Source organism: Hipposideros armiger, unplaced genomic scaffold (assembly GCF_001890085.2).
Source record: "Hipposideros armiger isolate ML-2016 unplaced genomic scaffold, ASM189008v1 scaffold_559, whole genome shotgun sequence".
In the NCBI taxonomy this organism is placed as follows: Eukaryota; Metazoa; Chordata; class Mammalia; order Chiroptera; family Hipposideridae; genus Hipposideros; species Hipposideros armiger.
The window spans coordinates 132,147-159,186 of NW_017731909.1; the positions used below are offsets into that span (position 1 = coordinate 132,147).

General features: G+C 38.2%; 1 protein-coding gene across 1 annotated transcript in view; it reads left to right on the plus strand.

The window, feature by feature from the left end:
* Positions 1-26,119, plus strand: part of CPED1 (cadherin like and PC-esterase domain containing 1) — a gene marked incomplete at its 5' end in the record, with an annotated part of 151,162 nt that extends 125,043 nt beyond the window's left edge. The window contains 5 exons of the mRNA XM_019623700.1: positions 4,750-4,970; positions 5,219-5,320; positions 5,717-5,804; positions 9,234-9,380; positions 24,328-26,119. Of these exons, the coding sequence (XP_019479245.1) occupies positions 4,750-4,970; positions 5,219-5,320; positions 5,717-5,804; positions 9,234-9,380; positions 24,328-24,549 (780 nt within the window). The remainder of the gene's footprint in view (positions 1-4,749; positions 4,971-5,218; positions 5,321-5,716; positions 5,805-9,233; positions 9,381-24,327) is intronic.
* Between the last annotated feature and the right edge of the window lie 921 nt (positions 26,120-27,040).

The following is a 27,040-nucleotide window of genomic DNA, read 5'->3' on the forward strand; positions in this document are numbered from 1 at the left end:
TATTTACATGGCACATTGGGGGTAAGCTGGATTGGCTTTTGGGGGCATCTTCATGAGGTTTGGTTAAAAATATTTTCCTTACATTACATAATTATAAGGAAAAAGTAAAATAGAAAGATGTTAAAAATTGAATTTGTGAAACCTTCCAAATAAAATCTTGCAGATTTTTACTTCAAAAAATAAACTATCATATCACCACTTCAAATACCCACCATTAACTTTCCAGAATCTTTTCTATATATCCACATGCTTTCCTTTCCAAAAATGAATTATTATTTATTCTGATTATAATCAGCTTTCTATAAAAACTGTGAAATCTTCCCCATTATAATATATCCATATTATAATATCACTGTTAAAGGATGAAAAGAATTTGTATATAATAATAACATAATATAACCAATCTAATAAACATTGATGCTGCTTCAAATTTATTTTTCTTTTGAAATACATTTTATTAGATGTTCTTAAGTATTTTGTATAAGTGGAATTTCCTTAAAAATTGCCAATTTATACATACAACAACAAAGCTACCATTCATCCATGTGACACATGAGAACTGACTTTGGTTCTGGACACTTGTTCATAAAAAAAGGACAAAAACTTTCCCTCGTGATGCTTACACAGTAATACATGAGAGAGTCCATTTCCCTGAACTCATAGTTTTGTTGGGGCTCTAAAAATCTTAGCTGCTTTGATAAGAGAAAAAAACTAGTTTTTAAAAAATGTTTTATTGCTAACAGATTATTTTATAATTGCTTACTGGTTATTTGTTTTTCATGATCACATTTTCTTTCTTTGATTGCATGTACTAACCAACACCTGTGTATGCTAATACAAGGCAAAATTTTCACAGGAGAGAAAAGAGTTATTTATAAATTGCATGGCTAGTTATGAATATTTGTTACGGTGATTTAGACCTTTTAAAGTAGAAATTGACCTATACATTTCCGTTTAAAAAATTCACTAAATTGAATGATCTGAAAGATTCAAAGATTGAATATGAATGATGGTGACTGAAAATAATCACTCTAATTCCTGATATGATTGTTTAATCGCGGGTGTTAACTGAAAAGCTGACATTTTGAAGTTAGACATTATTTAGTTAGGAATACCAATTAATCTGTTACAAAAACTGTGTCACCTACGAACAAGCAGTCTTAAAATTACAACTGCATTTTCATTTTAGCTATAATTTATCATTTCTATCTTTCATGAATTGGATAGCACTGGGATAAGATCATTCTCTAAAAAATAGTCTTCCCAGAGCTGTGTCAGCTGGACTTGAAAAATGCTATTTAGGTCCTTGCAGTTTAGAAGAACTCGATTTGCAGATGATGGTGGGGACACTTCTGTCTCCTTTCCGTGTCGCTGCTCTTAGTCACTAACCTGCAGTGGAAACTTGATAGGCTGTTCTGCATGTTGGTTTCCTCAGGGTGGTGATCACTCATCCACGTCTCCATCCAGAGCGTCAGTTTCACCAGCAACCCTCCAAGTTCTGCTGTGCATCAGTTTCAGGGTTGGTAGGGCAAGAAAGAGGCTGCTGCCATTTAGAACATGTCCTGTCTGCTCTGACAGTTCTCTAACTGAGCTAGTGAATTTCAGGTGCCTAGCAATGCAGTGCAGGGCACACTGGAAGCACCCAAAACCACTGCTTGTCTTTTCCTGTGCTGTAATGCCAGCCCACATTCACTGCGGCATACTGTGTGCCAGGAATAAGCATTTAAAATTGTATTGGTAAATGAGGGTAAATGGGGTCAAATCTTTGTACATGGTGATGGAAGGAGAATGGACTCTGGGTGGTGAACACAATGTCATATATAGATTATGGATTACAGAATTGTATACTTGAAACCTATGTAATTTTACTATCCAATGTCACCCTGATAAATTTTAATTAAAAAAAATTTTAAAAATAAATAAAGAAAAAATAAACCCTACCTATCATGGAAATAGTAAAAAAAATAAATAAAAATAAAAAGATAAATTGAATTGAATCCTCCAAGGTGGCACTGTTATTTTTCCCATGGTATTTTACATATAAGGGATTGAAACCTTGGAGGGGTCATATAATTTGTCTAAGACGATCTAGTTAAAAAATAACAGTACCTGGAATTCTGAAGCACAACTTTTGCCTCTGATATGCGTTGGTGAACTGCATCTTTGTATAACCCACAGAAAAGACTGGAAATCTAGAATTTTTTTTTCCTCTCAGTAACATACAGCTACTTTGACTTTTTTAAACCTCTGTATCTCTCTCTGTCACCCACAATACAGACAGCCACTGATCTTACTGATTGCCTGGAGATAGCCTAGGAGGGATTGCATCTTGATGCTGAAATAAAAGAACCTGTAAGAAAAACCTTTAGTGGCAAGTTAGTTTGAAAGCTGGACCTCAAAGGTCCTTTATAGATATTAAGAGCTGAACTGTGTTCCTACCCAATCAAAATCATATGTTGGAAGTCCTAAGTCCCAGTACTTCTGAATGTAGCTATATTTGGAGGTAGGGACCTTAAAGAGGTAATTAAAGTAAAATAAGATTATATGGGAGGGCCCTAATACAATATGGCTGGTGTCCTTATGAGAAGAGAAGACTAGGACACAGACTCACACAGAGCAAAGACCACGTGATGACACAGGGAAAAGGTGGCATCTACATATCAAGGAAAAACGTTCTCAGAAGAAACCAACCATACAAATACATTAATCTCGGACTTCTAGCCTCCAGCATCATGAGAAATAAATATCTGTTGTTCTAATCACCTAATCTGTGGTATATTGTTATGGCAGCCTTAGCAAACTCATACAAATGGATCATTAGTAGTATCTAAAATTAAGAACTTTCCTGGTTCTTCTAAGTTCTCTTTGAAAAATCAGAAATAGTTATAGATCAAACTCAGTAAGAAGTATTTCAAGTGATTTCACAAATTATTTTCTTATTCTGGAATTTTATTGCACCAAATGGAACTCTACTGAGAGGACGAGTGATTGGGGCCTTTATAACTTACGTTATTCACTTTGGCTTGACGATGTTTGTGGTGACAGTATTTGACCTGAAGGCAAATTGGAGTTGCTTTCTGGATTTCTCCAAACAGCTCCTTGAATACACTCACTGTGGAAAGAATAAACCTTCGCACATTCTCATGACATTTTCTGTGAATGAACAAAAGCAGTAGTGCCTGCGAAAATATGGCAATGACTGCTGTTAAAACCAGAAGGAAGTATGTGCATGACTAATGGAAACAGAAATCTCAACAAAGGGAAAAAAAAAACAACAACTAAAGAACAAACCTTATCCAAAGACATTAAAAGGGATTGTTTCTAACAAAGTCCCTTTGACTTGCAATTCAATAAATATTTTTAAAGTGTATTCATGGTACTATGGGGGAAATTCGAATTCAGAAATTAACCCTGACTTTGACCTCAAATACTTCTTTATATGATATAAGAAAAAAAAGGCACAGACACAAATAGCCATTTCATGTAGTGTTCGATAAAATCTGTAACGGAAATAAAAAATATAATGAAATGAGAGGACAGAGAAGGTCATTCTGGCTGGGGCTTTGGACCAGACCCTGTGGGAGACACATTTGTGTCAGGTCTGGAGGTTGTGTAGCATTTACACAGGTGGGGTTGCAAGGGAGGCGCTTTCTAGGCAGCCAGATTAGCACAAGGAAAAACAGATGTTGAATGCAAATCATGTTCAGTGAAAAAGTAGGACTCTGACCTGCTGACGTGAGAGGAAACATTGGGAGGATGGTCCATTGACCCTGCACTTGGAGGTAAAGGGCCTGGATTTGAGTGTTGTGTTCCCCACTTACTAGACTTATGACTTCAATCTCCCTGAGCCTCAGATTGCTCATTCTTGAAACAGAAAGAATGATTCAAACCTCACAATTAGGAAGATGAAAAGTGAGTACCCAGTGCGAAATTACCTAGCAAAGGGTGATCTATGATAAAAAGTCAGCAAATGTTACCTGAACCTAAGGAGTTTAGACTTGATGCTGTGGAACACAGGAGCCAATAAAATTCCTGAGCATGAAAGTAAGATGACCAGAGCTAGACATTTGGAAGTGTATCCCAGTCATACTGTGTGCAGCATGAACTAGAGGGCAGCCATTATGCGAGAAGGAAGACCCATTAGGAGAGTATTAACAACAGCACAGCTCTGAAACACTGAGAACCTAAGCAGGGCTGTGCTGGGGGAATGGGAAGGCGGTGATGGGTGTGAAAGGCTCCAGGACCAATGACATTGGGATTTGCACCCTGGGACACAGACTGCCATTCAGAGAATCAGATCCCAGTCCTGTGGCTCTTTTCTCAAGTAATAGCATGACCTCTACTGAGCTACGTAACCTCTATAGATTCCAAGTTTTCTCATCTATAAAATAAAGAGATTGGAAAATACCTATTCTTACAACACTAAAACACTTCATGCCTATTTGAATCAATAAAACTTGTTAAGTTGATTAGATGAGAAAATAAAAGAGCATAAAGGAGATAGAGAAATTGAAGATAACAGGAAGCAAAAAGCTTTAAACATAAGTTAGTGTGTCATTTCTAGGAATATGGAGGAGAGGGAACTAAAGCTTTGGGAAGAATACAATGAGTGTCATTTCTAACAGTTTAAAGGGCCGTCCTTCAAACAATTACATTTGTGGCTTTATGAATATGCAACACATTTCTTATATTATCTCTTATCCTGTGTAAACAGATTTGAAAGCAAATATTTTCTTCTTTGACTTATAGATTCTTTTCATTGGAGATTCAACAAACAGAGGGATAATGTACTACCTGATTGAAAGGCTGAACGAAACCTTGCAGGAATGGCAGAAGGTGCATGGCACTAAAATCTATCGCAATGTCAATGATGGGAAGACTTTGATCAGTTATTCCTACTATCCCCAGTTCTGGATAAACCCTTCAATGAGACCCACGTTTGAAAAAGCACTTGAACATCTCTTGCAAAGGTACAATGGAACTATTATGAACAGCACAACATACTGAGGTTTTACTGGCGGTCATAATTGCTCACTGTATATCAAGTGTGCTGAAAAGCTTAAATCCCAAGTAATATGGCTGCAAACGAGTTGGATATGACAAGGGGGTCCTGTGATCAGGATGCCAGATATGGTTCAATGAAATGTGAGGCAATGCTGTTAAAATGTTTACCATCTGTTTCAAAGCAACATGTGTTGTTTTTCTTTCTGGATTTCAGATCACGTCCCCTGGAGAATACGCGCCAGACCGTATTGGTCGTTGGTGGTGTTCAGTGGCTTAATTCCAATCACCTGCAAATTATTCACAAGGTTTTGAAGAGGTACATTTCTGCAACAATGATTGTCATTATATTCTAAGTAAAAAAAAAAACAATCTTAATGTGACTGAATTTTATCAATATGTTTTTAAAGAGCAATGTGTTGTTTAGAATTAAGTACTTAAAGTCTAATTTTTAAAATTTCGAAACACTTTTGTATCCAGTCTCAAGGTTCAGTATCCAAATTTACATTTCCTACAGATCAAAACATGCCCACTAGCACATAAAACTCTATCCACACACAAAAAAACTAATATACATCAAATCTATAAAACAAGAATTTAGTCCTGTCTGCCAGTTATCACACTCTGAAAGAATTCCACTGTATTTGCTTATGTAACACAAACATCTAGAAATGTAATTGGAGTCCATGACTTTAGAATTCTGATTATTTCACAGGGAAAATTTACTCAATGTCCTTGTGATCATCAAAACTTTGGGGATCGGATTTCATCTGCCAGTGGATGGAGTACATTTCTTAACACAGGTAAGCCCACCTCCTCCAGGGTATGTGACCTTTCTGCTTCCTGTAACGATCTTTGCTGGTGTCTGAAAACGGACCCAAAAGGCACCACGTAATATTCAGCAACCTTCATAAAAATCAAAGGAGATAATGTACGTATGGATTATAATTTCAAATAAGTTATAATTATTCCTAGAGATAAGGAAACCATAAACCATAAGTATGTTGCAAATAATGCTTTGAGTTCATAAAAGAGGAAAGGGTCTGCCAAACTGTGAAGAAATAAAGAACGGAGGATAAATGAGACAGATTAAGCTTTAAGGACCTCTGGAGCCCACTAATGTTTCATACACCTTTAAAGAAAAACTCACGCTGAAACCACAATGAAATTGCCAGTATCAATGAGTACTTGGGGGAAGAGTGACTTTTTGATGATTTCTGACTGGTTGCTTTAAAAATTGTCTTTGAAGTAGCATCATTAGTTTTCCCTCTGATTGGATATTTATAAGTGGGAGGAGTTAGAGGCTTCTGACCAGTTCTTAAGGAAGATAGGAAATTAGTCTCAATACTGAATAGAAGTCTCAGAAAAGAACAGAAGGGCAAACACCTGTAGGTAAGGGAACCAGCTGCTCCTATTCAAGGGAGGAGAGTTCATGGCGGCTGGGTCTGTGTATGCCATTGCCCAGGAGAGCTTGGGGAGCTCTGGGAACTGGGGAGACAGGAAGCTGTCCATTTAATATGAGATTTAGTTTTTTGTCAGTGTTGAATGCTCCTAGTTTTCCCCAGCATTCTACGACCTCTTTCTCCTTTCTTGAAACTTTGCCTGCATGGGCACCATATCTGTGTTGCAAAAGCAGGAGAGCTGGTAGAAAGTGGCCCAAGTAAAACTTCCAAATTCAATCTTGTGGAGTTAGGAGGGGTTAAGGAGTTGAGGTATTTAGCATGTGGGGTAGCTGAATGGCTTGACACTTTTAGGGATTAGAGGAACAGTCCTTTGATCATTTTTTCAGTGGGTTATGAGTTGAATCTCCTTTAATGTTACTTGAAGGCTGCAGGTCAAGGTTGCAATTCCTTCTTAAAGAATCTGGTAGCTCCACTTTGCTTCTCTGACTGTGGCTCCTCACAGGAACCGAGTCCTTCTGGCCCCTCCTTATATTTAGGTCACTAACTCAGAATCAATTCACCTCAGCAGACAGCAAACCATTCACCAGCACCTACTATGTACCAGACATTGGTTTAAACATTATGCCTACCCCCTGGGCTTAGGTGGTGCTCATCTGTCCTTTCAAACTGAGTGAAGACAGAAGGGAAGACAAGGGTGGGAAGAAACAATAGAATAAAACAGAAAAGGATAATTACAACTGGAGGCAGGAACATATGCTCGCATGGTCGGCCATTCAATACTTGGCCTCTGCTTTCCTCTGAAGACTAATCTTTACTACCAGTGCATATGCACACATGGGAACACACACACACACACACACACACACACACACACACACACACATACAATGCTGCCACCACTGCCACCACCACTAGCACCACCGAGCTCCGTCATGCTGAGTGTGTTTTAGCTTCCCAAGCATGTCATGCATTCAGTCACCTTCAGGTCTTTGAAATCACCATTCACTCTTCTTAGGGCCCAGTTTCCCACTACCTCCCCACGAAGGTAACTTCCAAGTACCCTTCAAGTGTTAGTTTAAATGCTGTTTCTTCTGGGAAGACGTAATTGACACACCACACTTGATTGTCTCTTCCTGGTATGAGCTCCTATAAGAGGGTCTTATGGCCCCATTCATGTCACACAACAGATGTGGTCATTGGTTGTCTGTGTCACCTGCTAGAATAACCTCTGTGAGAATAAGAACCAGGCAGGAGGGCTGGCCGAGTGGCGCGATGGTTAAGAACTGGCTTGGGACGCCAGAGGGCCCCGGTTCGGATCCCACATATGAGAGCCAGTGACACTGCCCTCTACCGCTAAGATGCTGAACAACAGCTCACCCTGGAGCTGGGTTGCGGTGAGTCGCTGGGGACGGCATAGGCTGCAGCCCCTGCCGCAGTGGGTTGCCATGGGTTACCGTGTGTAGCCAGCAGCCAGTGTGAGTGGCCCTCAAACCGGCTACTGATCTGCCTCACCCGGGAAGAGCACAATGATGGTGCCAACTTGGGCCAGCGAAGCAACGTCCTCCACAACTAAGACTGAGGAACAAAAGGACAGCAACTTTTCTGTTCCCCTTCCCCCAATTCCCCAGCACTGTTCCCATCCCCCAATTTCCCAATAAATATCTTTAAAAAGAAAAAAAGAATCAGGCAGGAAGGGCTGCGTTGCTGATTCTGGTACACCGAATGCAAAACACATGGTAGACTCAAAATACATCTTCTGTGTGAAGGAGTGAGTGATATTCTGTATGTGAGCATCAGACCACAGTGCCCAATGCATATCACTCAATCTTGCACCAAATATTCTTTGAATGTCTACTATGTACTGGGACCTGTGTTTGGCTGGAATGTGTCCGATATGAAGGGAGCGGAAGAAGGATGGATTACATAAGAAGTCTCAGATGGCAGATCAGTCTGAAAAGTCTTGGCCAAGCTGATGAGAAGTCCTAGAGCTAAAGTAGTCAGTGGAGGAGTCCGTCCTCTGGACAGGGGACCTGAACTAGAACTCCCCGCCTAGCACGGTTGCTACTTTAGACATGGAGGGAGGGTTACGATGCAGAGAAGCAGCAGCTGGAGTCTTCACTCAGTTCTGCTGCTCCTTTAAGCACACTCCCCTTCTCTCTGTCCCCACTCCCAACCCACGGCAAACCTCCCTCTGCTCAAAACCCCCTTGAAGCCTCACTGTAGCCCTTGCACCTGGCAGAGCTACTTCCTTTTCCCTATTAACCCAGAGCCTGGTATATTTACCCAAAATAAAGGACTTAGTAAAAGTTTACGTATTTGTTTCTCCTATTAGAATGCCATGTCTTAAGAGCAGGGACCATGATTTATTTACCCCCATATTCCTGTCCCTCAGCACAGAGCAAAGCACAAAAGAGATACTGATTAATAACCAAATCACTAAATGAATGAACAAGAATCCCAATAGATGGAGACATCTGTAATTTTCAAATCTTGGCTTCAAAGTTGAGAATTTCAGATATTTCAATGGATCTTTGTGGGCAATAAACCTAAATACTTTTCACAGAAGGGAAAGTCCCAAACTGTGTGTCACTATAGATATTTATGTATTGCTGTTTTATATATATATATTCATATTATATTTATATTTTGGATAAAGAAATTGGAACACATTTTTATTTAAGAAATGTACATGAAATTAATTTTTTATATCAAAATAGGACCAATTTGTAAAAAAAAACCCACGGGAATTTACATGATTTCCACCTGAGTTATTAAATCATAAAACAATCCTTTTAACAAAAATGTTCATTCTTCTGTTTTGCAATACAGAGTGAAGTTCAGAACTTATGGAAAGAAAATTTGATTATTCTGGATGCTGCAAAAAAATATGGCTATGAAGTGCTTGACACATTTGCTATAACAATGGGTCGATACAAAGAGTTTTTACAGGGGACCTGTGGATGTCACTTCCACGAGGTATTTATTTTGGCTCTCTGATTTTTGTAGCATTTGATTTCTTTTGTAATTTCTCCTTGTATCTTTATTTGCATTGTCGGTCTTATTTTACATTAACAAACTATGTCAGGAGGAGATTAAATGATATATTCATCATCATGCAACAAAAGCATGTAGCAATCCCAACTCAAGGCTCTACGAATTTGGTGTTTAAAAAATAAGTGTTTATGCAGACACTTGAAAACTGGGACCACTGGCCAACGCAAGCAGGAAGATGGAAACATAGAGAACACCTGCCTTGTCTAAGAGACTCCAAGCCTCCTTGTCAGAAATTGTGTCCAAAGAAAGTGGCGAATGTCTTTAGTGGCGGCAGCTTGGAAATCCAGACTATTGAATGTGCAAAACTAACGAATGAGCTTCCTCCTTTGGTTTAGTCAATGCATAACGGGGGGGGGGGCTGTTTTTGAGTAGTTTTCCCCCCCTCAGTGGTGAAAATGATTTTATTTGTAGCCAGTAATTAAATAGTTTAAGCTGATAAGGTGACAGAAGAAAATAATTTTACCCTTTTCCCCTTGTCCCTCAAACCCTTCTGAGGATTATCTCCTTCCTACCACTTGACTAAAATCTTGATAAGTCCCATGATTTTAAAACCACTTTCAGATAGTAAAAGGTCTCCAATCACTTTCAGGCATAAGAAGAATATCATTTCAGTATTAAAATTGCCCAGGCCTCTGTTATAACCACATAAAGGTATTTCCTTCCTCCAGCTCAGACGTGCCTCAGCCTCAAAAGCCCGAAGTAGAAGAAAGGGAGCAGGAGGCTTTTTTTCTATTTTTCCATCTTGCTTTGTCATTCTTCTCTCTCCGGGGCTTCATTGGGTCAGGTTAGGGAGGAGACGTTAAGGGCAACAAAAGTCTTACTTGATGGGCATAAGCATAACCATCCATGTGTCCTCTGGGGAGAGGATGCAAATTCCTTCTTTTCAGGGTGCTTTTGTGGACTTCCTTGAAGACACCTCCCACCGGGGCCCTCTGAACATAGCGCCTTTGATAGAGGCAATACCTCTTGCTGCTGCATTCCTCCCTTGGCCCCTTGGTTTCTAATTGTCCATCCCTCTGTCGGGGTCATATTGCCCGTCCAGGCATCTTCTTGGAAAATACTCAAAATAGCACTGGGCTGGCCTTACTTAGTTGCCCTCATTTCTTCCACAAGAAACACTCCTGCATCCTTGCTCTGCTGTTGCTAGAAATGCAGTTAGCTTCCAGTGCAGCCCTTCCTTTTTCCTCTCTCTGTCTTGCTCTCGCTCTCATTCTTGCTCTGCCAACTGAAAGGTGAATTTTGGCCACAGTGTCTAACACTCCCCAAGCCCCAAAGGACATACATTTACCTCTCAAAGTTGATCTCCTGAAGCTCCCTCTTAAAGCAATGGTGAAGCAACTCCTCAAAAGGGAGGAAGACCACAAAGCATTTGGAAAACGTCTCACATAAAAATTCTCTCTCTTCCTTCACCTTCATTTCTCAACTCTTTGAATGAGACAAGGGTTTGCAAAACTGGCTGCTGCTTTTCCAAGTTTTGCATATATTATCCAGACATTGCTTAGGAATTTGAAGTCGCTTGGCTACTGTGATTTGATCTAGATCTCAGGACCTTCAGCTGAACCTGCGATGGAGAGTGTCTCATTTGATCATCCTGTCAGATATTGACTCACTCATTCTTTCTGGAACGGCCTCCTTTGTAAGCTAGAATGCACTCAATAGTAGGCTGATGAGTGAGATGACAACTAAAGGTTCCTTCTGACTGTTTTTCAGCCTTAATATGACTGTCAGAATCCATCTTGGTCCTCAGATTTTTTTTACGACTACCCAGAAGTTACTGACACTGCATTGAGTCAGTAACTCATGTTCTGCATGTTCTGCTAATGGACTCACATTCTATTTTTGTATGACAAATGGAACTGCATCTCGGAGAAGGGAGCGGCTGTACCCACAGGAGCGATCGTGGCATTTTCCGTTTTGATCTAGCAACTTAGAGCTTGGCCACGTGGTTGCAGAACAGATTTTAAGCTGTAGGGTACCATGTGTCTATTTATTTCTTCCACAAGAAAATAAAACACCCTTCCAGTGCCTATCCTATTTTTAAAAAGCCAAGACTTAGAAACACCAGAACAGGCAGCCCGGAAGGGGAAGAGACAATGAACTTGCAGCTGAGCCAGCCCAGTATCACAGTTGGCCCCCAAATCAAGCCAAAGGTTGCCAAATCCACAGAAAATGGGGACTTGGAAAGATGACATACAGATTGGTTTTTTGGTCTCCTTTAAGATATTTATTTATTTATTTTTGCATAGTGTGTCTTTAATTAGTATTGGGGGGAGCATATCTGTTTTTCTTTCTCAGCTTTAGTGCTCTGAAAGTCTATAAAGGAGAAGTCCTCCAGTGACTTCCAGCATGGCTCCAATTAAAAACAGAAGATGTGCTTCCCACATGATTCCATTACATGTATCTCCTGCCATAGCATCAGCCAGTTGACAACTAATAGTCATGGAACTGGAGAACTGCCAAAAAGGCTCTGAACCATCAGAACTAGAATATTGGCTTATAATTATCACTAATCAAAACCATTCTTAATTTGCATAATAGTGATTTAAGCATGTCAGGTAAAATTATTTCACTCATTTGATTTTATAACTTTTGTGTGCAATTTTCATGCACAAATTAGTTTTTCTGAAACCTTATATTTAATATGTGCTGTCTTGAAGGCAAGCTGTAGAGGTATCCCCCAAATTGTCTCAGTTAACACTAGAGCAATGTTATCCATTTTGAAGTTTTCACATTTGAGCAGACATAGTTCTAGGAGCCTTCTGCCTTTCTAGTTACAACATAGAGCTGATAAAATCATCTTTCTCAAATGACTCCCTTCATCACGAAGTCTCTAAACCCATTCATCACTTAGGCATAATTGTTGCTTAACTTTTGAACAATTTGTACCACCTGTAAGGAAGTTTCTACTGCTGACACTGATGTTTTATAATCTTTCTAAACCATCACCCAACATCTTAAATCACTGTTAGCTTATGTTAAACAATCAAGAAAATCAAAAGCTTCTTGCAAAGATGGTTTGATGATAAATGTAGCAAGCCAGGAAAAGCAGATTTTTGGTCTCGTGCAAACATATTAAAGGGTAAAAATTCATTAATGCAATCATTTTTCCTGTGTGCTCATTTTATGAGCTGACATAGGAATGTATCATACAGTCATAGCAAGGATTAAAATCAGCTGCATTAGGGGCCTAGAATTTGGGGTTTGGAGCCTTGTGTCTTCTGGTGTTCAATGGACCCATTCCCACAGTAGATTCAGACACTTGAGAAGGATCGGTGTAATCATGACAGTAAGAACTTGATGTGTCCTCTTTGATTTGTGGTGAGAATTTGATCATAGACGTAACAAACCTGCTCCAGTGGGCTCTTGCTGCCATAGGTGAGATTAAAGGCCTTGGGGCATCTCTTTCATCTATTGGGACACCCAGAGAGAATATATTGCCACCACTGATCTATAAATGATTTCCCAACTGGTGTCCATCAGTTTTGACTAAAACGTTTCTGCTGATGAGCAAAGCAGGTGTTTCTCTTCATGGGTAGAGATGGAATTTTGTTTTTCCAATGTTTATGCAGGACAACAAACAGGATCCAGGTAGCTCTTGCCCAACAGTGCTTTTGGATGGTACCTTTAGTTACATGGTAAACATCTCCTGTGAGCAAGCTAAAACCTGGAAAAGATGCAAAAATATTATCAGCCCAAACCTGCAGAAGGGGCGACTCCACAACCAGTTATTATGTGATTATTAATTGGTCTAATCAACTGTACAGCCCTTATATGATATGCTTTCTGGCAGGTGTGGCTAGAGCTTTTGAGTCAGTCATAAAAACCCTCTGGCATCACCACCCAGCTCTAACACCAACAGGATCCCTTTGATTCTGATACCATGGAAAGAAGGAGAAATTTTCAGTTCTTTGTTAGGGATGATTTTTCATTATTATTTCATCTTCATTGTCTACTCATTATTTAATCTTAATTAAATAAACAAAAGCTTACCTGGCTTAGAAATGTTTTCCTTCTTTATTATGGGCCTAACATGTTCCTCTTTCTCCTTCAAACTTTAAAAATTTCTCTGAAATACAATGATGAAAAAAGCTTTTAAATTTTATCTATCTCAAAAACTGAAGTAATGAGTTTTAGAGAATAAAGAATTTCTAATGCAAATAGAGTTAGCTTATATAGCAGATCCCAGAATTGAACTATCAGCATGGCTATTTTTAATAAATTAGTAACAGCAATTTAATTCATGAAGTTTTTTGAGTGTCTGTGTAAGCACTTTATTAACTGTCAAAGGAGACAGGAGAATTCTCATAAGCATCTCAAACTAAACATGTCCACAAAGAAAGAATTAATATTCCCTTTAAACTGTTTTCTGCTCCAAATTTACTCTATTGTGCCGTCATCAACAAACTAGGGTCATCCTTGATCCCTCCTTATCTTTCTCCAAAACCTTAACAACCTCAAACCAGCTAGTGACCAAATCCTGTTTACCTCCTAAATATTTCTTCAAGTCATTTCCCCAGACATTGTTCCAATTGCATTGACTTTGTTTTTTGTTTATTTTATTTAATCATTTCACACTTGTTTTGTAACTCCAGTTCGTGAGCTAAATAGCAGTGATGTAGAAATATAAGAAGCATTCTCTGTCTTCAAAACATTGTAGTTGGAGGGTCACTGTGTCAGGTGGCATGTTATAGATATAGGATGTTGTAGTCACACTGAGAAGGGGTGCCTAATCCAGTCTGAGGACTGAGTGAACCCCTCCTTGACAACTGTTCAAGTCGATGGCTAAGGAATGCCTAGACCCCAGACTAGGTAATAGAATGATGGCAAAAGGTGACCACTCCAGCCTCATGGGACAATGTCAGCAAAAGTAGCTTTGGGATGACCTGATATTCTCTGGGAATCACAAATCTGTGTATTGCAGAACATCAGTTATAAAAAGGGATTGTGGAAAGCAAGCTAGTAGGTTATAGTATGAGATCAAACTTGATCCTATAGGTGATGGATAGCCAATGAGAGGTTGCAAAGACAAGTAAGATGGTCATGCCTTTGTTTCAAATGGGTAAGTCTGATAACAGTGAGGAGGGAAGGTTTGAAGAGGACTAAGTCAGGGCGAGAAGTTAGGAGACTTTTTCCCAGAGTCAGGTGACATGATAAAGGCTCACCCAAACCAGGACAGACAGCAAGCAGGAGGGGGAAAAAGACAAATCCAGGCCTAATTAAAATATATATATCTGTAGATCTTATCTGTGGCATGAGAGAGGAGGAGGAATCAAAGAGGGTTCCTAACTTGGGTGATGGATTAGAGCTGAACTGGCAATCAAGACAGAGAATAACTGAGAAGGTACTGGCTCAGGGAAAAACTGATGAATTCGGTTTTGAACATGTTGTGTTGGATGCCTGTAGGACATCCAGGTGGAGAGCACTCACAGGCAGGTGGATATACAAGCCTGAGCTGGAGATAAAAAGTTGGAAGTCATCAGAAAATAGATAATGGTCGAAACCATAAATATAGATCATCCAGAGAAAGCGAGTAACATCAGCAGAGCTGAGGAAGGAACTCTTGGAAATACCAGGAGGCAAGCAAAGTTTGGAGAAATAAGAGCATTTGAATTTAGAGAATAAGCTGTCAGAGAGAAACCAGTAGAGTGTGGTGCTGTGGAAATCCAAAAAGGGAAAATTTGTAAGGAGAGATCAAAATAGGGTTAACATGGTCATATGTAGTAGAAGGATCTACTAAGGTAAGGAGTTTTAAATATTCATTGACTTTGGCATTGAGAAGGTCCTTTCTGACCATAGTAAGAGTAGTTTTAGTAAAGTATTGCAGGGAGGAATTAGACTACAGTAGGTTGAAAAGGTATAAGAAATGAAAAGGGGAGCTGGTAAAGACTTTTAACATGTAAGAATAGAAAGGGGGAAAGGGAGATTGTCCTGGGACAGTTGGTAGGAGGAACAACTTGGCGTGTTTATGGGCAGAGGGGGAATAATCAATACTAAAGAAACATTAGGAATACAGGAGGGAAGACTGCTGGAGCAAGGCCCCTGGTTGTGTGGGGGAGGATCAGGTCAAGGATGCTGGTAAATAGTCAGGAAGGTGCTGGTCCACAAACAAGGTGGGCTGGAGGGTGTCTTCTTCCCTATCATTTATTTGCTGTAGACTGTTGCACTATATCCATCTGGAACCTTCACTTTCAGCCACTTGAATTCATCCTTCATGCCCCCACCAGGATAATGTTTCTATGCTTCAAATCCAATGTTGCCATTTAAAATCTTCCAGTAGCTCTGTAACTAAAATGGAGCCACAGAAGCTTTCACTGCCTATCATTCCTATACCCCCTTTTTGGGAAAGTGATTCTAGGCAGCCTTTTAGGTAAAAAACAATTAGTGTCATTCCACCATCAGCAAGTGAAACCCAGCCTTTCCTACTGGGCAGGTAGATGAGAGATTGGTGCCTGATGAGAATGCGTTCATTAGCCATAAGGGAGTCCACCCTTTCCTGAGATAGTTCGGTACAAAATCCTGTTCCACAAGGGAGCATCCTATATTGAATGGTGGTAACACCAATTACATCAGGATCTGTCTCTTAAGAAGGATAATTAAATGGAGAACCAACAAAGTGAGTGTCGGTCACTCTAGGTTGAACGAGTATTATGACCCCATAAGGCAGCTATACATCCCAGCCTCTGCAGTACTGGAACCTACCATGTCTGTATGCCTGAAAAGAAGATGCTGACCAATCACTATTTCATGTTCTTTGTAATAAACCTTCATTTCTGGAAGTTTACTACCAATCGTTAAGCACCGAGCTAAGGTGGACTTTAACTGCATTGATATACATTTTCTTTATGTATATAAAACTTTATGTTTTAATGTTCTTTCCTGGTGAAAACAGGGTCTGTGGTTTGGGAAAGACTGTATACCTCTCCACTTTAAGGATTCTCAAATAATGTTAGTACATTAAATGATCCCAAAAGCCCTACAGCAAAGAGCTATTTAGCTTAGTTTGATCCAGCTTTTTCCAAACTTTTTTGACCACAGAACCACTTTTCTTTTTTTAATAACAACTATTAACACCTCACTAAACACACTTTGGGAAAACCAGTGTAAAGGATAATAGTCTAAAATCAGGCGGGGAGTACAGATTAAATGTGACAGATTAACCACAAACATTTATCTTCTCTTCCACGTGGAACTTTAAGCTTTAAAAACATAAAGCTATTCACCCTCTCCCCCCAAAAAGACAGAGAGAGAATTAACTCAAAACAGATAAGAAACTTGGATTCATGTTAAGAAGCTTGACTTCGCCTACAAGGGACGTTACAATGTGAATGAAGTGCCTACAGAGGAGAAGTGCCAATCAGAGGTGAGGAACAATGGATCACAGATCCTCTGAACAGCTCAGATCTGAGGGATCCAAGTGCTGAAGAGGATAGGACGGAGGCACAGGTCAAAAAACAGTTGGTTAAGAGTCTGTCTGCAAAATTGGTGGGCCCCAAAAATCTCTCACCCCACACCATGCGGTCAAGACCCTATATCAGTATGATTTTCTCTTGAAATGAACAGCAGAGAGTCAGGACTCAGAAACACAGGTATAGTGAAGAACAAATGAACCTGGAGGCTGAAACCAGAAAGATGAAAGTGAAAGCTGGCACCTGAGCATTGGGTCCCCTCCGCTTCTTCCAAAACCCCAGCAGACAGGCACATGCCACCTCAGATAGGAGGCTGGAGCATTCTGACATGAAAATAAAATGGCTCAGTAGATCTTTCAAAAGGCCAGAGCAGTGCTAAGCAAAGCCCTACAGGGAAGTCAACAGTGGGGAATGGTGGTCCATGCAAACTGTTCCTAAGTAACATTTTAGTGCCATGTTCTTAAAAACTCTAAGTTTAAGAGAGATACATGGAAATAAATACCTGTAAGATAAGATCAAAGCAGATTCCAAGACCCAAGATGCTCATCTATCTACACAGAGCCGGGTAGGACCTTAGCTTATAATCAATCAGACTAATGAAGGGCATGTAAACAGCATCAAGACCTCAGTGATATGAATATTCATTCACTTAGGAAACTGAGTTTCAGACGGGAGTGAGTCTCTGGGGAAATGCATAGGCGTGCAAAATAGAACCACCAGTTGCACATTACATTGGATGACTACTGGCCGGTAGCTCCTTATAATCAAGCTCCCCACCTCAGAGCAGAACTTGTTTCCAGATCTGGGAACCGAGCCCTGTCTAGGGACAGGAGATAAAAGAGCTCAGCTTCCAAAGTCAGAAGGGTTGGCGATTTGGAGGTGGGATGGGAGAAAGAAACAGTGCAAATCTGGAAACACCAAGAACAACCACCAAAAAAAACCCCTTCATTCTTACAGAAAACTTTAGCTTTGCCCTCTAATCCTCAGCATCTTTGACCCATTCGAAAGCTGGACTCCCTTCAATCAAAACATAGCTTACTTCATGTGGCCATAATTAAATATTTGGGGGCGGGGCAGTAGATGAAAGAATTCCTTATTACCTTTAAAAATTGCATGATTTCCCAAAAATGGAATTCTGAATTATAAGGACTGGCTGCTAGCTATTGTTCATCACTTTATTTTTATTCCACTTCTGTGAATTCCAAGGCTACGTTTTTAGCTGGTCATAAATCTGTGACTGGGTTTTGGATTAAACGTTCTGACTGCAGAATGACTACACCAAATAAAAAGTACTTCAAACAGTATATATTTATCTTAAAAGACTACATTAGCACATTTTTTCTGGTTAATCTTATGCTTTCCAACCTTAGACAGCCATTCTCCTCATTCCTCTTCAGATTCCATCCATGACTGTGAAACACGCTGGTAATTGGAACACTCTCCCCCCTCCCCCAATCTGGTCTAGAAAGATTTGGGAACATTTGCACACTGAAAATTGTTTTCTATTTTGTTCTGTGGACCTGGAACCACATCAGAAGTTCCTTGGGTGTTATTCAGGTCAAGTTCAGTTTTAGGAAAGGTATGTGCTTCTAACCTGCCAGACACTTTTCCAGTTCCCCAAGCTTCCCCTGTTTGCACCAGGTTTTTTTGTTTGTTTGTTTTTTTAGCTGAGCCATCCTGCCACCTGTTGGCAACTCAGCGACAGCTCAGCTTGGGCCGGGAATCAAACTGCTGTTGCTCAGAGCTCGCACTCTTGAGCAAGTTCTTAACCAACTGAGCCACTCGGCCATCCCTGCACCAGCTTTTTTTTTTTTATTGTTAGTTTCAGGTGTACAGAACAATGCAATAGTTACTCTTTTCACCCTCACAAAGTAACAACCCCCCTCCCCCCATCCACTGCCCTCCCACCCCCGATATCGTGCTTATCTATTACAATTCCATTGAATCCTTTCCCGCACTCTACTCCATGTCCCGAGGTTATATGTATATATAATTATAGTTGACATGCACCAGCTTTTTGAAAATTCAAAATTATTGCAGGTTAGCCATTAACTGACATGGTAATATGCTCATTCTGATGAAAATGTATGTTGAATCAGTTTTGCATGTTGAGGTTACCTGCATTTAACACCAAAATGTGCAATGTTAGTTTTGTTGTGTCGTTTGTAATGGCTTTTCGTTCGTTTGGGAAGCCTTACACTAGCCATTGGCCAAAACCAGCCAGGGAGAGCTGTGGCCATTTGTATGCCTTCTAAAATGTCTGTGTGCCCAAGTCCCCAATTATGTAGAGATGGGGAAAGATCTGCAATCATAAACTGGGAGATCTCCAAGCATATAAGAAACCTGTGAAAAATACAAGTTACTTCTCTATGCCAAAGCACAGAATTTCAATTCTTGTTACACTGAGTCATAGAAAAATTTGATCATCTACATATCTTGTAATATCTTATAATTATAGAACTTGATTCCAGCTCCAAAATTACTCCTTTCTAAGTTTCTATAACTAATATATTAAAAATATATTATTGTTTGAAACACTATAATCTTCACTTGACAGTCTATTCCTGTAGGTAACTTAATCTAAATTTTGCACATCGCTGTGAGAAAAGTAATTTTTATTACACTTATACTTGTGATTCTAGAACAATGCTGATCTGACAGGTTAGGACCAATTTCCTTCATTATATCTTCCTAATTTTAAATATAATTTGACACTGAAAATTCATAAAAGGAAAATAAATAACAAAAACCTAAAGACAAGGGGTTACTTCGGCTTATTGCAAAGTGGCAAAAAAAATAGTGATTTAACACTCATGTTTAAAGTAATATAAACATTTGCCAATTCACATATATATGAATTATTAATCATATGTAGTAGTTTCTTATTCCTGACATGTCTCTTTCTTTGTGGTAAAGTCATATGCACCCAAATTTAGAGAAGCATTTGGGAGTGTAACATATTAGAATTTGTCTCTGATTGGGGTGAACACTGCATATAAACACTGCATAGTCTTGTCTCTGGTTCAAGGCCTAAATCTTTCACTGATGCTCTAATAACTCATTTATTATTATTATTATTATTATTATTATTATTATTATTATTATTGTTATTTATTCCCCAGAGATAAACTAACGTTTGTATTGCTAAGAGCTCTCTTTCAAAGCTACATTCCACTTGACACTTTAGTTGGATTTTAATAATCCCAAATAGTCCTCTGATTTTGGGAAGGACCCAAACGGGCACATTTCCACAGATGAGATCAAAGGAAAGGAGCAATTTGCTCTTTATTGTACAGGTATCAAACATCTTTCACTTGCGTAACATTTTCAAGCTGTAAAATATAGCTAACTCCTTTTCCTTCATGTTAGAGCCCAGCAGAGTAGGTAAAACAAGGTAATATTTTGAAACTCAGAAATAGCTGTTTGACGTCAATGCTGGATACTAAATTTTACAAATAAGTTCAAAGAAATCATAGCCATGTGAACAGATTATCATGCCCACCATAAATTAGCACTAAGTCTCTTTAAAGTACTAAGAACTATTCATGACATGGAAACAACATGGTGCCTGACCTTGGGAGCTAGTCTCATACAATGTCTTTGAAGTCATTTCATTCTTGTTCTTACTTCAAGTATCTTAGACATGTGTCTTTATATAGTCCCCTTGAGGGTAGGGATCATATCTGAATTACTCCATGTGTTTCCAAACGCAGAGAACTCTGGAGATTGAAAGGTGGATATTACAGGGAAAAAAAGAATCGTTAAATTTTAACGTCATAAGATACGACATCATTTTGCATCTACTGTTTTTCTATTATAAAAGGATTGCATGAATTCTTTCTAACTCTAAAAAATTTAAAGATTAGTATATACAATAAAAACAAAAGATTCCTGCCTTTTCACTGTGTACACGTCTCAATTCTCACTCCTTTCTCGATCGGATGCTATTCACAGTTGGGTACACAGCTTCATCGTAAACATACAATCTTGATTTTAATCCCATGCAATTAAAACTATAAGGCTATTAACATTTATGGTCACTGGACTTACAGAACATTGGGCTTTGTTTAGAACTACCTCTCTACCTTGTTTAGAACTACCTTCTCCATAAACATTTTTAGGGAACAGTAGCAGTTTATGAAATGCATTTTAACCCACGGTACAAGCATTCCTATTCTTGCTCTCTCAGTATTGAATTCTGCTTATACAATCAACTAACTGAGTACATGGTTGGCTGATGGTAGCAAACTCAATTAATATTGGTGAATGGACGTCTAGTATTGAAAGGCCCTCTCATTACTGCTTTTATTGTTCTTAGATGACCTTGGTTATTTTCTTACATTTACTCTTAAAGACCTATTTTAGAATTTTTTTTGTCAAGCTCCCCCCAAATCCTTCTGTGATTACAATTGGAGTAGCACTATAATTAACTTGGAAAGGCTTGACATAGTATGTCTTTCCATTTGTTTATCATTTCTTTTGTGTCTCATTAAATTTTTTATGTATTCTTCACCTCCATCATTGTTGAACTTAATGAAGTTGTTTTAGTACTGTGTTGGGATTTTTTCTCAAATATATTTCTTTTGCATTGCTGATAAAATATAGAAAAGCTTTTTCATTTTTAAATATTAGCTGTATAGTATCTCATTATTTTTCAGTAGATTCTTTTGGGTTTTTAAAGTAACCAATCATATAGCAAATAATTCTTCGGTAATTTCCTATAACACAACATTTCATTCTATTAAAACTTGCATTCCAGAAATAAATTGTATGTGCTAGTGGTATGGCACATTATGCTGCTAGAGTTTTTTAAAGCCTCCTGGATTCAATTTACAGTAGCATTTTGAGAGGATTTTTTACATCTGTTATTTTGATAAATCAAAATTGAAATTATTTTTTTTCTGTAGGTTTGTCAGCTTTCAGGATTCAGTTACAGGGTGATGCTGGCTTAAAAAAGGAATTAAGAAACTTATTATCATTATTTCCTGCAGAAGAGTTTTTAAAGGAAACCAACTAAATTAACTGTTGTTCAGCCAATCCCTGGCATGGTGTGTGGGAGTCAATGTTGAAAAGCATAAAGGGAGCACTGGCACTTTAAGAGGCATTAAGCCAGCCCCCAGAAGCTGGAGGAGACCCCATTATCCCATCCTTCTCAGAGATCACCTTAGTGATTTAAAAATAGAAATACATTATCGACCTTCCCATTGTGATCTAGCAAAATATTGGCATTACTTCTCAGTGAAAGCTATCTGCTTCAGCAAATACAACGCAAATATGTGTTTTTGTGTATCCCTTTTATGAATCACATTTAAGATTGCTATACACACCTGCACTAGCATTATCCAACCTTTGTGATGCAACACGAAACACAACCCTGAAATCACACAACACGTTAAAATAATTTTTAAAGTACTCTAACTTTTACATCAGGATGGACCTTTTTCTACTTTACATGTAATTAGCATGCAGCTCATCAGGCAATTGCAAAAGCCAGAACTTAAGATAAAATTATATAAACAAAATTAATGTTATTTTGGCTTCAGAACACTGGAATAATATTTTTCCAGGATTGAATGTAATATTTCTGCTTAAATAAACTTTAAAAATGTTCACTAATCTTGTTATCACTGAGTACAGACCTCCTGGCACATGGACACGACCTTGAAGATAACATGGGTGGACCTCACCAGTCTCCCATATTTGAAATTGTAGTATAACCAAACAGACATGGAAGGAACTGCACATAATAGAAACTTACAACCCTGGGACCTGGAATATTAATCAGTGGTTCACTGCAAACTGAGCTCTAAATTGTGATCCACAGGGATTCCTACCACAAACCGCTGATTTCACTGGACTTCTTAAGAATCACTTCATCTGAGGGACTGAACACGAAAAGCCAACCATCCCATAACTGCAGGAAAACAATTCATTTCTTTGGGGCTACTAGAGTATAATTGATTTAAAAATGCATTACTATTACATTTTTTTTCAAAATGGGAATAGCTTGAACATTTTTATGATTATGAAGTAATGCACATTGTCTTAAATTTTAAAAGTCAAGACCAAAAGTTATGAAGAATACATTTTAAATCATCTGTAATTCTTCCGCCCAAAGTCACTACTGTTAACATTTGGTGTCAATCGTTACAGAATTTCTATTTTTAAAAAAAATCATAAAAAGCTTCATGCTCACTTGCCACATGACTAAAAATACTTATTTTCAAAATAGATATTGTGATTTTTTTCAAGTATTTTGTATTTTAGGAATTGTTTTTATTGCATTCTCTTGCATGGGATCAAAACATGTATCTAAATCATTATAAAACATTCAAAAGAGGGGAAAAAATTCATTTTAGCTATTGTTGCCTTCGTTAGTCATCAAAAATAACTTGTTTGTGTGTCTATATTGACCAAAACTAATGTCCTACAATTGCATTAATATGATGAAATTCATATTTGGTATTCATTTGTAAAGACATTCAAAACATCTTTGCCAGCATTTTCTCTCCTCCCACTTCCTGACTCTCCCCCGCCATGTCTGTCTTGGTTCCCAACTTCATTCTCTCTGATCATTGGTGCTAACAAGTTGAGTTATATTAACCCAGTGATTAAAGCAAACTTGTAAGATTTCACCAGGGCAGCTTTTTGTAAACTGTACAAATAGACAGTAAATACAGCCTCTATGTTTGTATATATGTTGTTGATATTCATAAAATATCTGTGACTAGAATCACAAAGAAACTAGTAATATATATTGCCTCTGGAAAAGGAGGTGGGGCATAGATGGGAAGGAAATTATTTATTATATACCCTTTTAGGCTTTATAAATGTTTATAATGCTATCTATTCAATAACATTTTAAGATAAAAGTATATCTACATCTGTATAAACATGTATAAAGTTATTTGCTTAATAGGGCTTAGGCTACTCCTTTGGATTCTGTAAATTATTAAATGCCCAGAGAAATGAAACCACGAAGTGTAACATTGTCAGCTATGGCTGTGTAGTGAAAACATAATTTTGTTCTGATAATAGTTTTGGTTGCCATTCTAGAAGGGGGTGCTTTGACAGGTTTAGAGTACCATGTTTGAATCAGTGATTCAGCAAAAGCACGTCAGTGTCTTCTTTATATGTTAGCATCTGGCCCGAATTCGTGCAAATATACGCACAGGGCAGCGTGGTACAGAAACCATCTAACACTCTCCTTTAGTTGCACTGGGGACAGATATCCTGAGGTAAGAGGAGTGGCAGGAATTCTAATTTCAACCTTCGTCTTTCCTAAAAACTAAGATACTCTGGTTCTTGGTTACCTAAATCATATGTATGCCCTTGAGGCAACCTCTATGTCATAGAGATGACGTTCAACTTTGTGAATTAGCTATACTGCTCGATGCAGGGCTCAAATGTCCTTGATTTTGCTTCACTGTTTTTTTTTTGTTTGTTTTGCTCTTGATTTGCAGGTAGTGAAATCCAAGTTATCCAAAGAACATCACTTTATTAAAATAAAACAGTCAAGAAATCACATTGTGGGAAAATATTTCAGCAATCAAAACAAACTACAGCAACAACAACAGGACTCTGTCATAAATTACCAATCGCCATATCATGTCAGAGGTCCCATTAATGAAGTCTGCTCGGAAATCCTTCTCAGCAGGATGTGCGCGAGTAAAGGAGCTGTGTAGACTCCCTGCAGGGAGACTGAACTTGGAGTTGAAGACAAGCCATTCACCTGGGTGGTTATCTAAGAACTAAACCCTGTACATCCCATGTATTTTGGGTCGACCGCATGCACTCTTGCACACCAACATACACTTACACACCAATGCACACACAGCTAAAAAAAAGTAATAACGCTATTTTCCTGTAGCTTTAGAAAGTCAAGATGTGCGCTTGAAAATCAGTTGGTGAAAGGTAGAGCTAAGAAAAGGTGAGTTGAAATATAATCAACTAGAACTACGGTGAGCTGGGTATTGCCTTGTGATAATAAAGAGAAAAGGAGACACTTGAATTATGTGGGGGAGAGGGGAAGGATAATGCTCTTGAGTGTTGTGTTATCTTCTCTATTGGTACATTAATACTGAAAAGGGTAAAAAAGCAATTACATTCCACTTGTAAATAGGGATTGCATTTGTGTCCTTTACCAGGTGACAATGTAGCGTTTGTGATGGTTTCAGCTTTGTGAATCTAATGTTTGTGAAAAGGATTTCTTTGTATACTTTTTCAATTTTATAACTGAAAGGAAAAGAACAGGGATGCTTCACAAGGGAATCCAAATAGATTCTATGAGCGAGATAAGAAGTTCCCTGTTTTACAGTTAAAATACCCGTATATCTAACTTTGCGCTGTACCTTTTCTAAACATTCCCCTATCTTGCCTGTGAACGTGGATGGGTAACTGCAGTCAACGTTGATTAAATATGTAATTTAAAGTGAGAAACAAGCTATACTTCTTCATGTATTACTTTATTATGTTTCATTGATAATATTACTTAGGAAACTGTAAAAAGCTTTGTAGGAAAGCCCTATGTAATATAAGATTACAGTTATGTTTTATGTAAATGTTTTGCAAAGGAGCAGTGTTCTCAAGTGCCTAGGCATTTATTTCCATAAAGCATTTGTATATGTCTACAAATACTAGTAACTACATTTTTCTTTTCCTGAACAACTATATCTAATCCAAATTTAGAGTAGGCATAAATTATTTTTTTACTAAAACAGTGGCATACATATAAAACGTATGTAATTCTAGTACTGAGAGCTTTCTCTTCTATATTTTAGTTTCAAAATAGTAAATTTCTTTACAAATGATTTGTTGTGAGATATCTCAAAGTTACAATGGTTTTTAAAGGGTTTTTTTTTGGGGGGGGGAGCTGAGAGGGTCAATTTAATACATGGTTGAAATTACCAAATGTACAAATACCTCAATTTCATTACCTTACAAAAAAAAATAAAATTATTTTGATCGATCAGTTGCTTAGTATGAATACTCACTGCCCTTAAATACTCTATTTTTATATATATTTTTATATGAAAGTAAACATGAATTTATATTTAACTGTCTTAAATTATATTTACGCACAAATACCACTTGTTAATATTAACAATACATATCTGCATCTGATGGATTTTTTAAAAGAATGGTACAGAATTAAGCTTTAAAATCAAAGGTTGGGGTCAGCCAAGTAGCTCAGTTGGTTAAGAGCACAAACTCTGAGCAACAGGGTCACCGGTTTGATTCCCATATGGACCCATGAGCTGTGCCTGAGCTGAGCTGCCAACAGGTGGCAGGATGGCTCTGCTGGTGAGAGCCCATGTTCCTAACAACAAGGTTGCCAGTTTGATACCCACATGGGATGGTGGGCTGTGCCCCCAGCAACTGAGCAGCCATGATTGCTCAGTGAGTAACAAGGTTGTCGGTTCGATGGAAATAAATAAATAAACAAACTAATTAATTAATTTAATTAAATGAAAGGTTTTTCTAATATCTTCAGCTATGTGCAAGCACCATTTTTAGGTTTTCAATCATTTTTTTAATGAAATAAAATGTTGCCAATTCAAGCAGCCTCTTACCAAGTTTTATTGTATTACTTACTCTGTAACAGGATTATAGTCAGTGGGTGTTTCTTGTAATTAACTGTCGACCTAACTGCAATAACTGTCTGACTGAGGTTTGTCTGGCATTTACTTCTTCACCACTGAAGTAATAATGGATTTTAGACACAATTGTAATGATAATATTAATAAATGTCTTACAAATAATAGACTGTGTTCAGAGAGTATCTTTTATTTCCTTTTTTATTGGAGACATACAACCACACAAACAGTGGCCACTGAGCAGGAATGTTATCGTGCAGATTCAACTACTGGCGTGTGGTGTAATACGATAACTATACTCCCAACCTGATAGTCTAAATTTTGATCAGATAAAACTCCCTACTGAACAATGACCAAAACTTTTGAATATGGTGCAGTAACAAACGTTTTTAATTTTTTAATTTTTTTTTTAAGATAAGGCACTGAAATGCTGGGAATCATTTTAGTTAATCCTTAATTTAAAAAAAATACTATTTATTTTACCTTGGGGAAATAAGGGTGTGTGTGTGTATTTGCATGCTTAGCAAGTTAATATTTTGAATGGAAAAAAAATAGGAGTAGACATTTTAATGTACTTTTA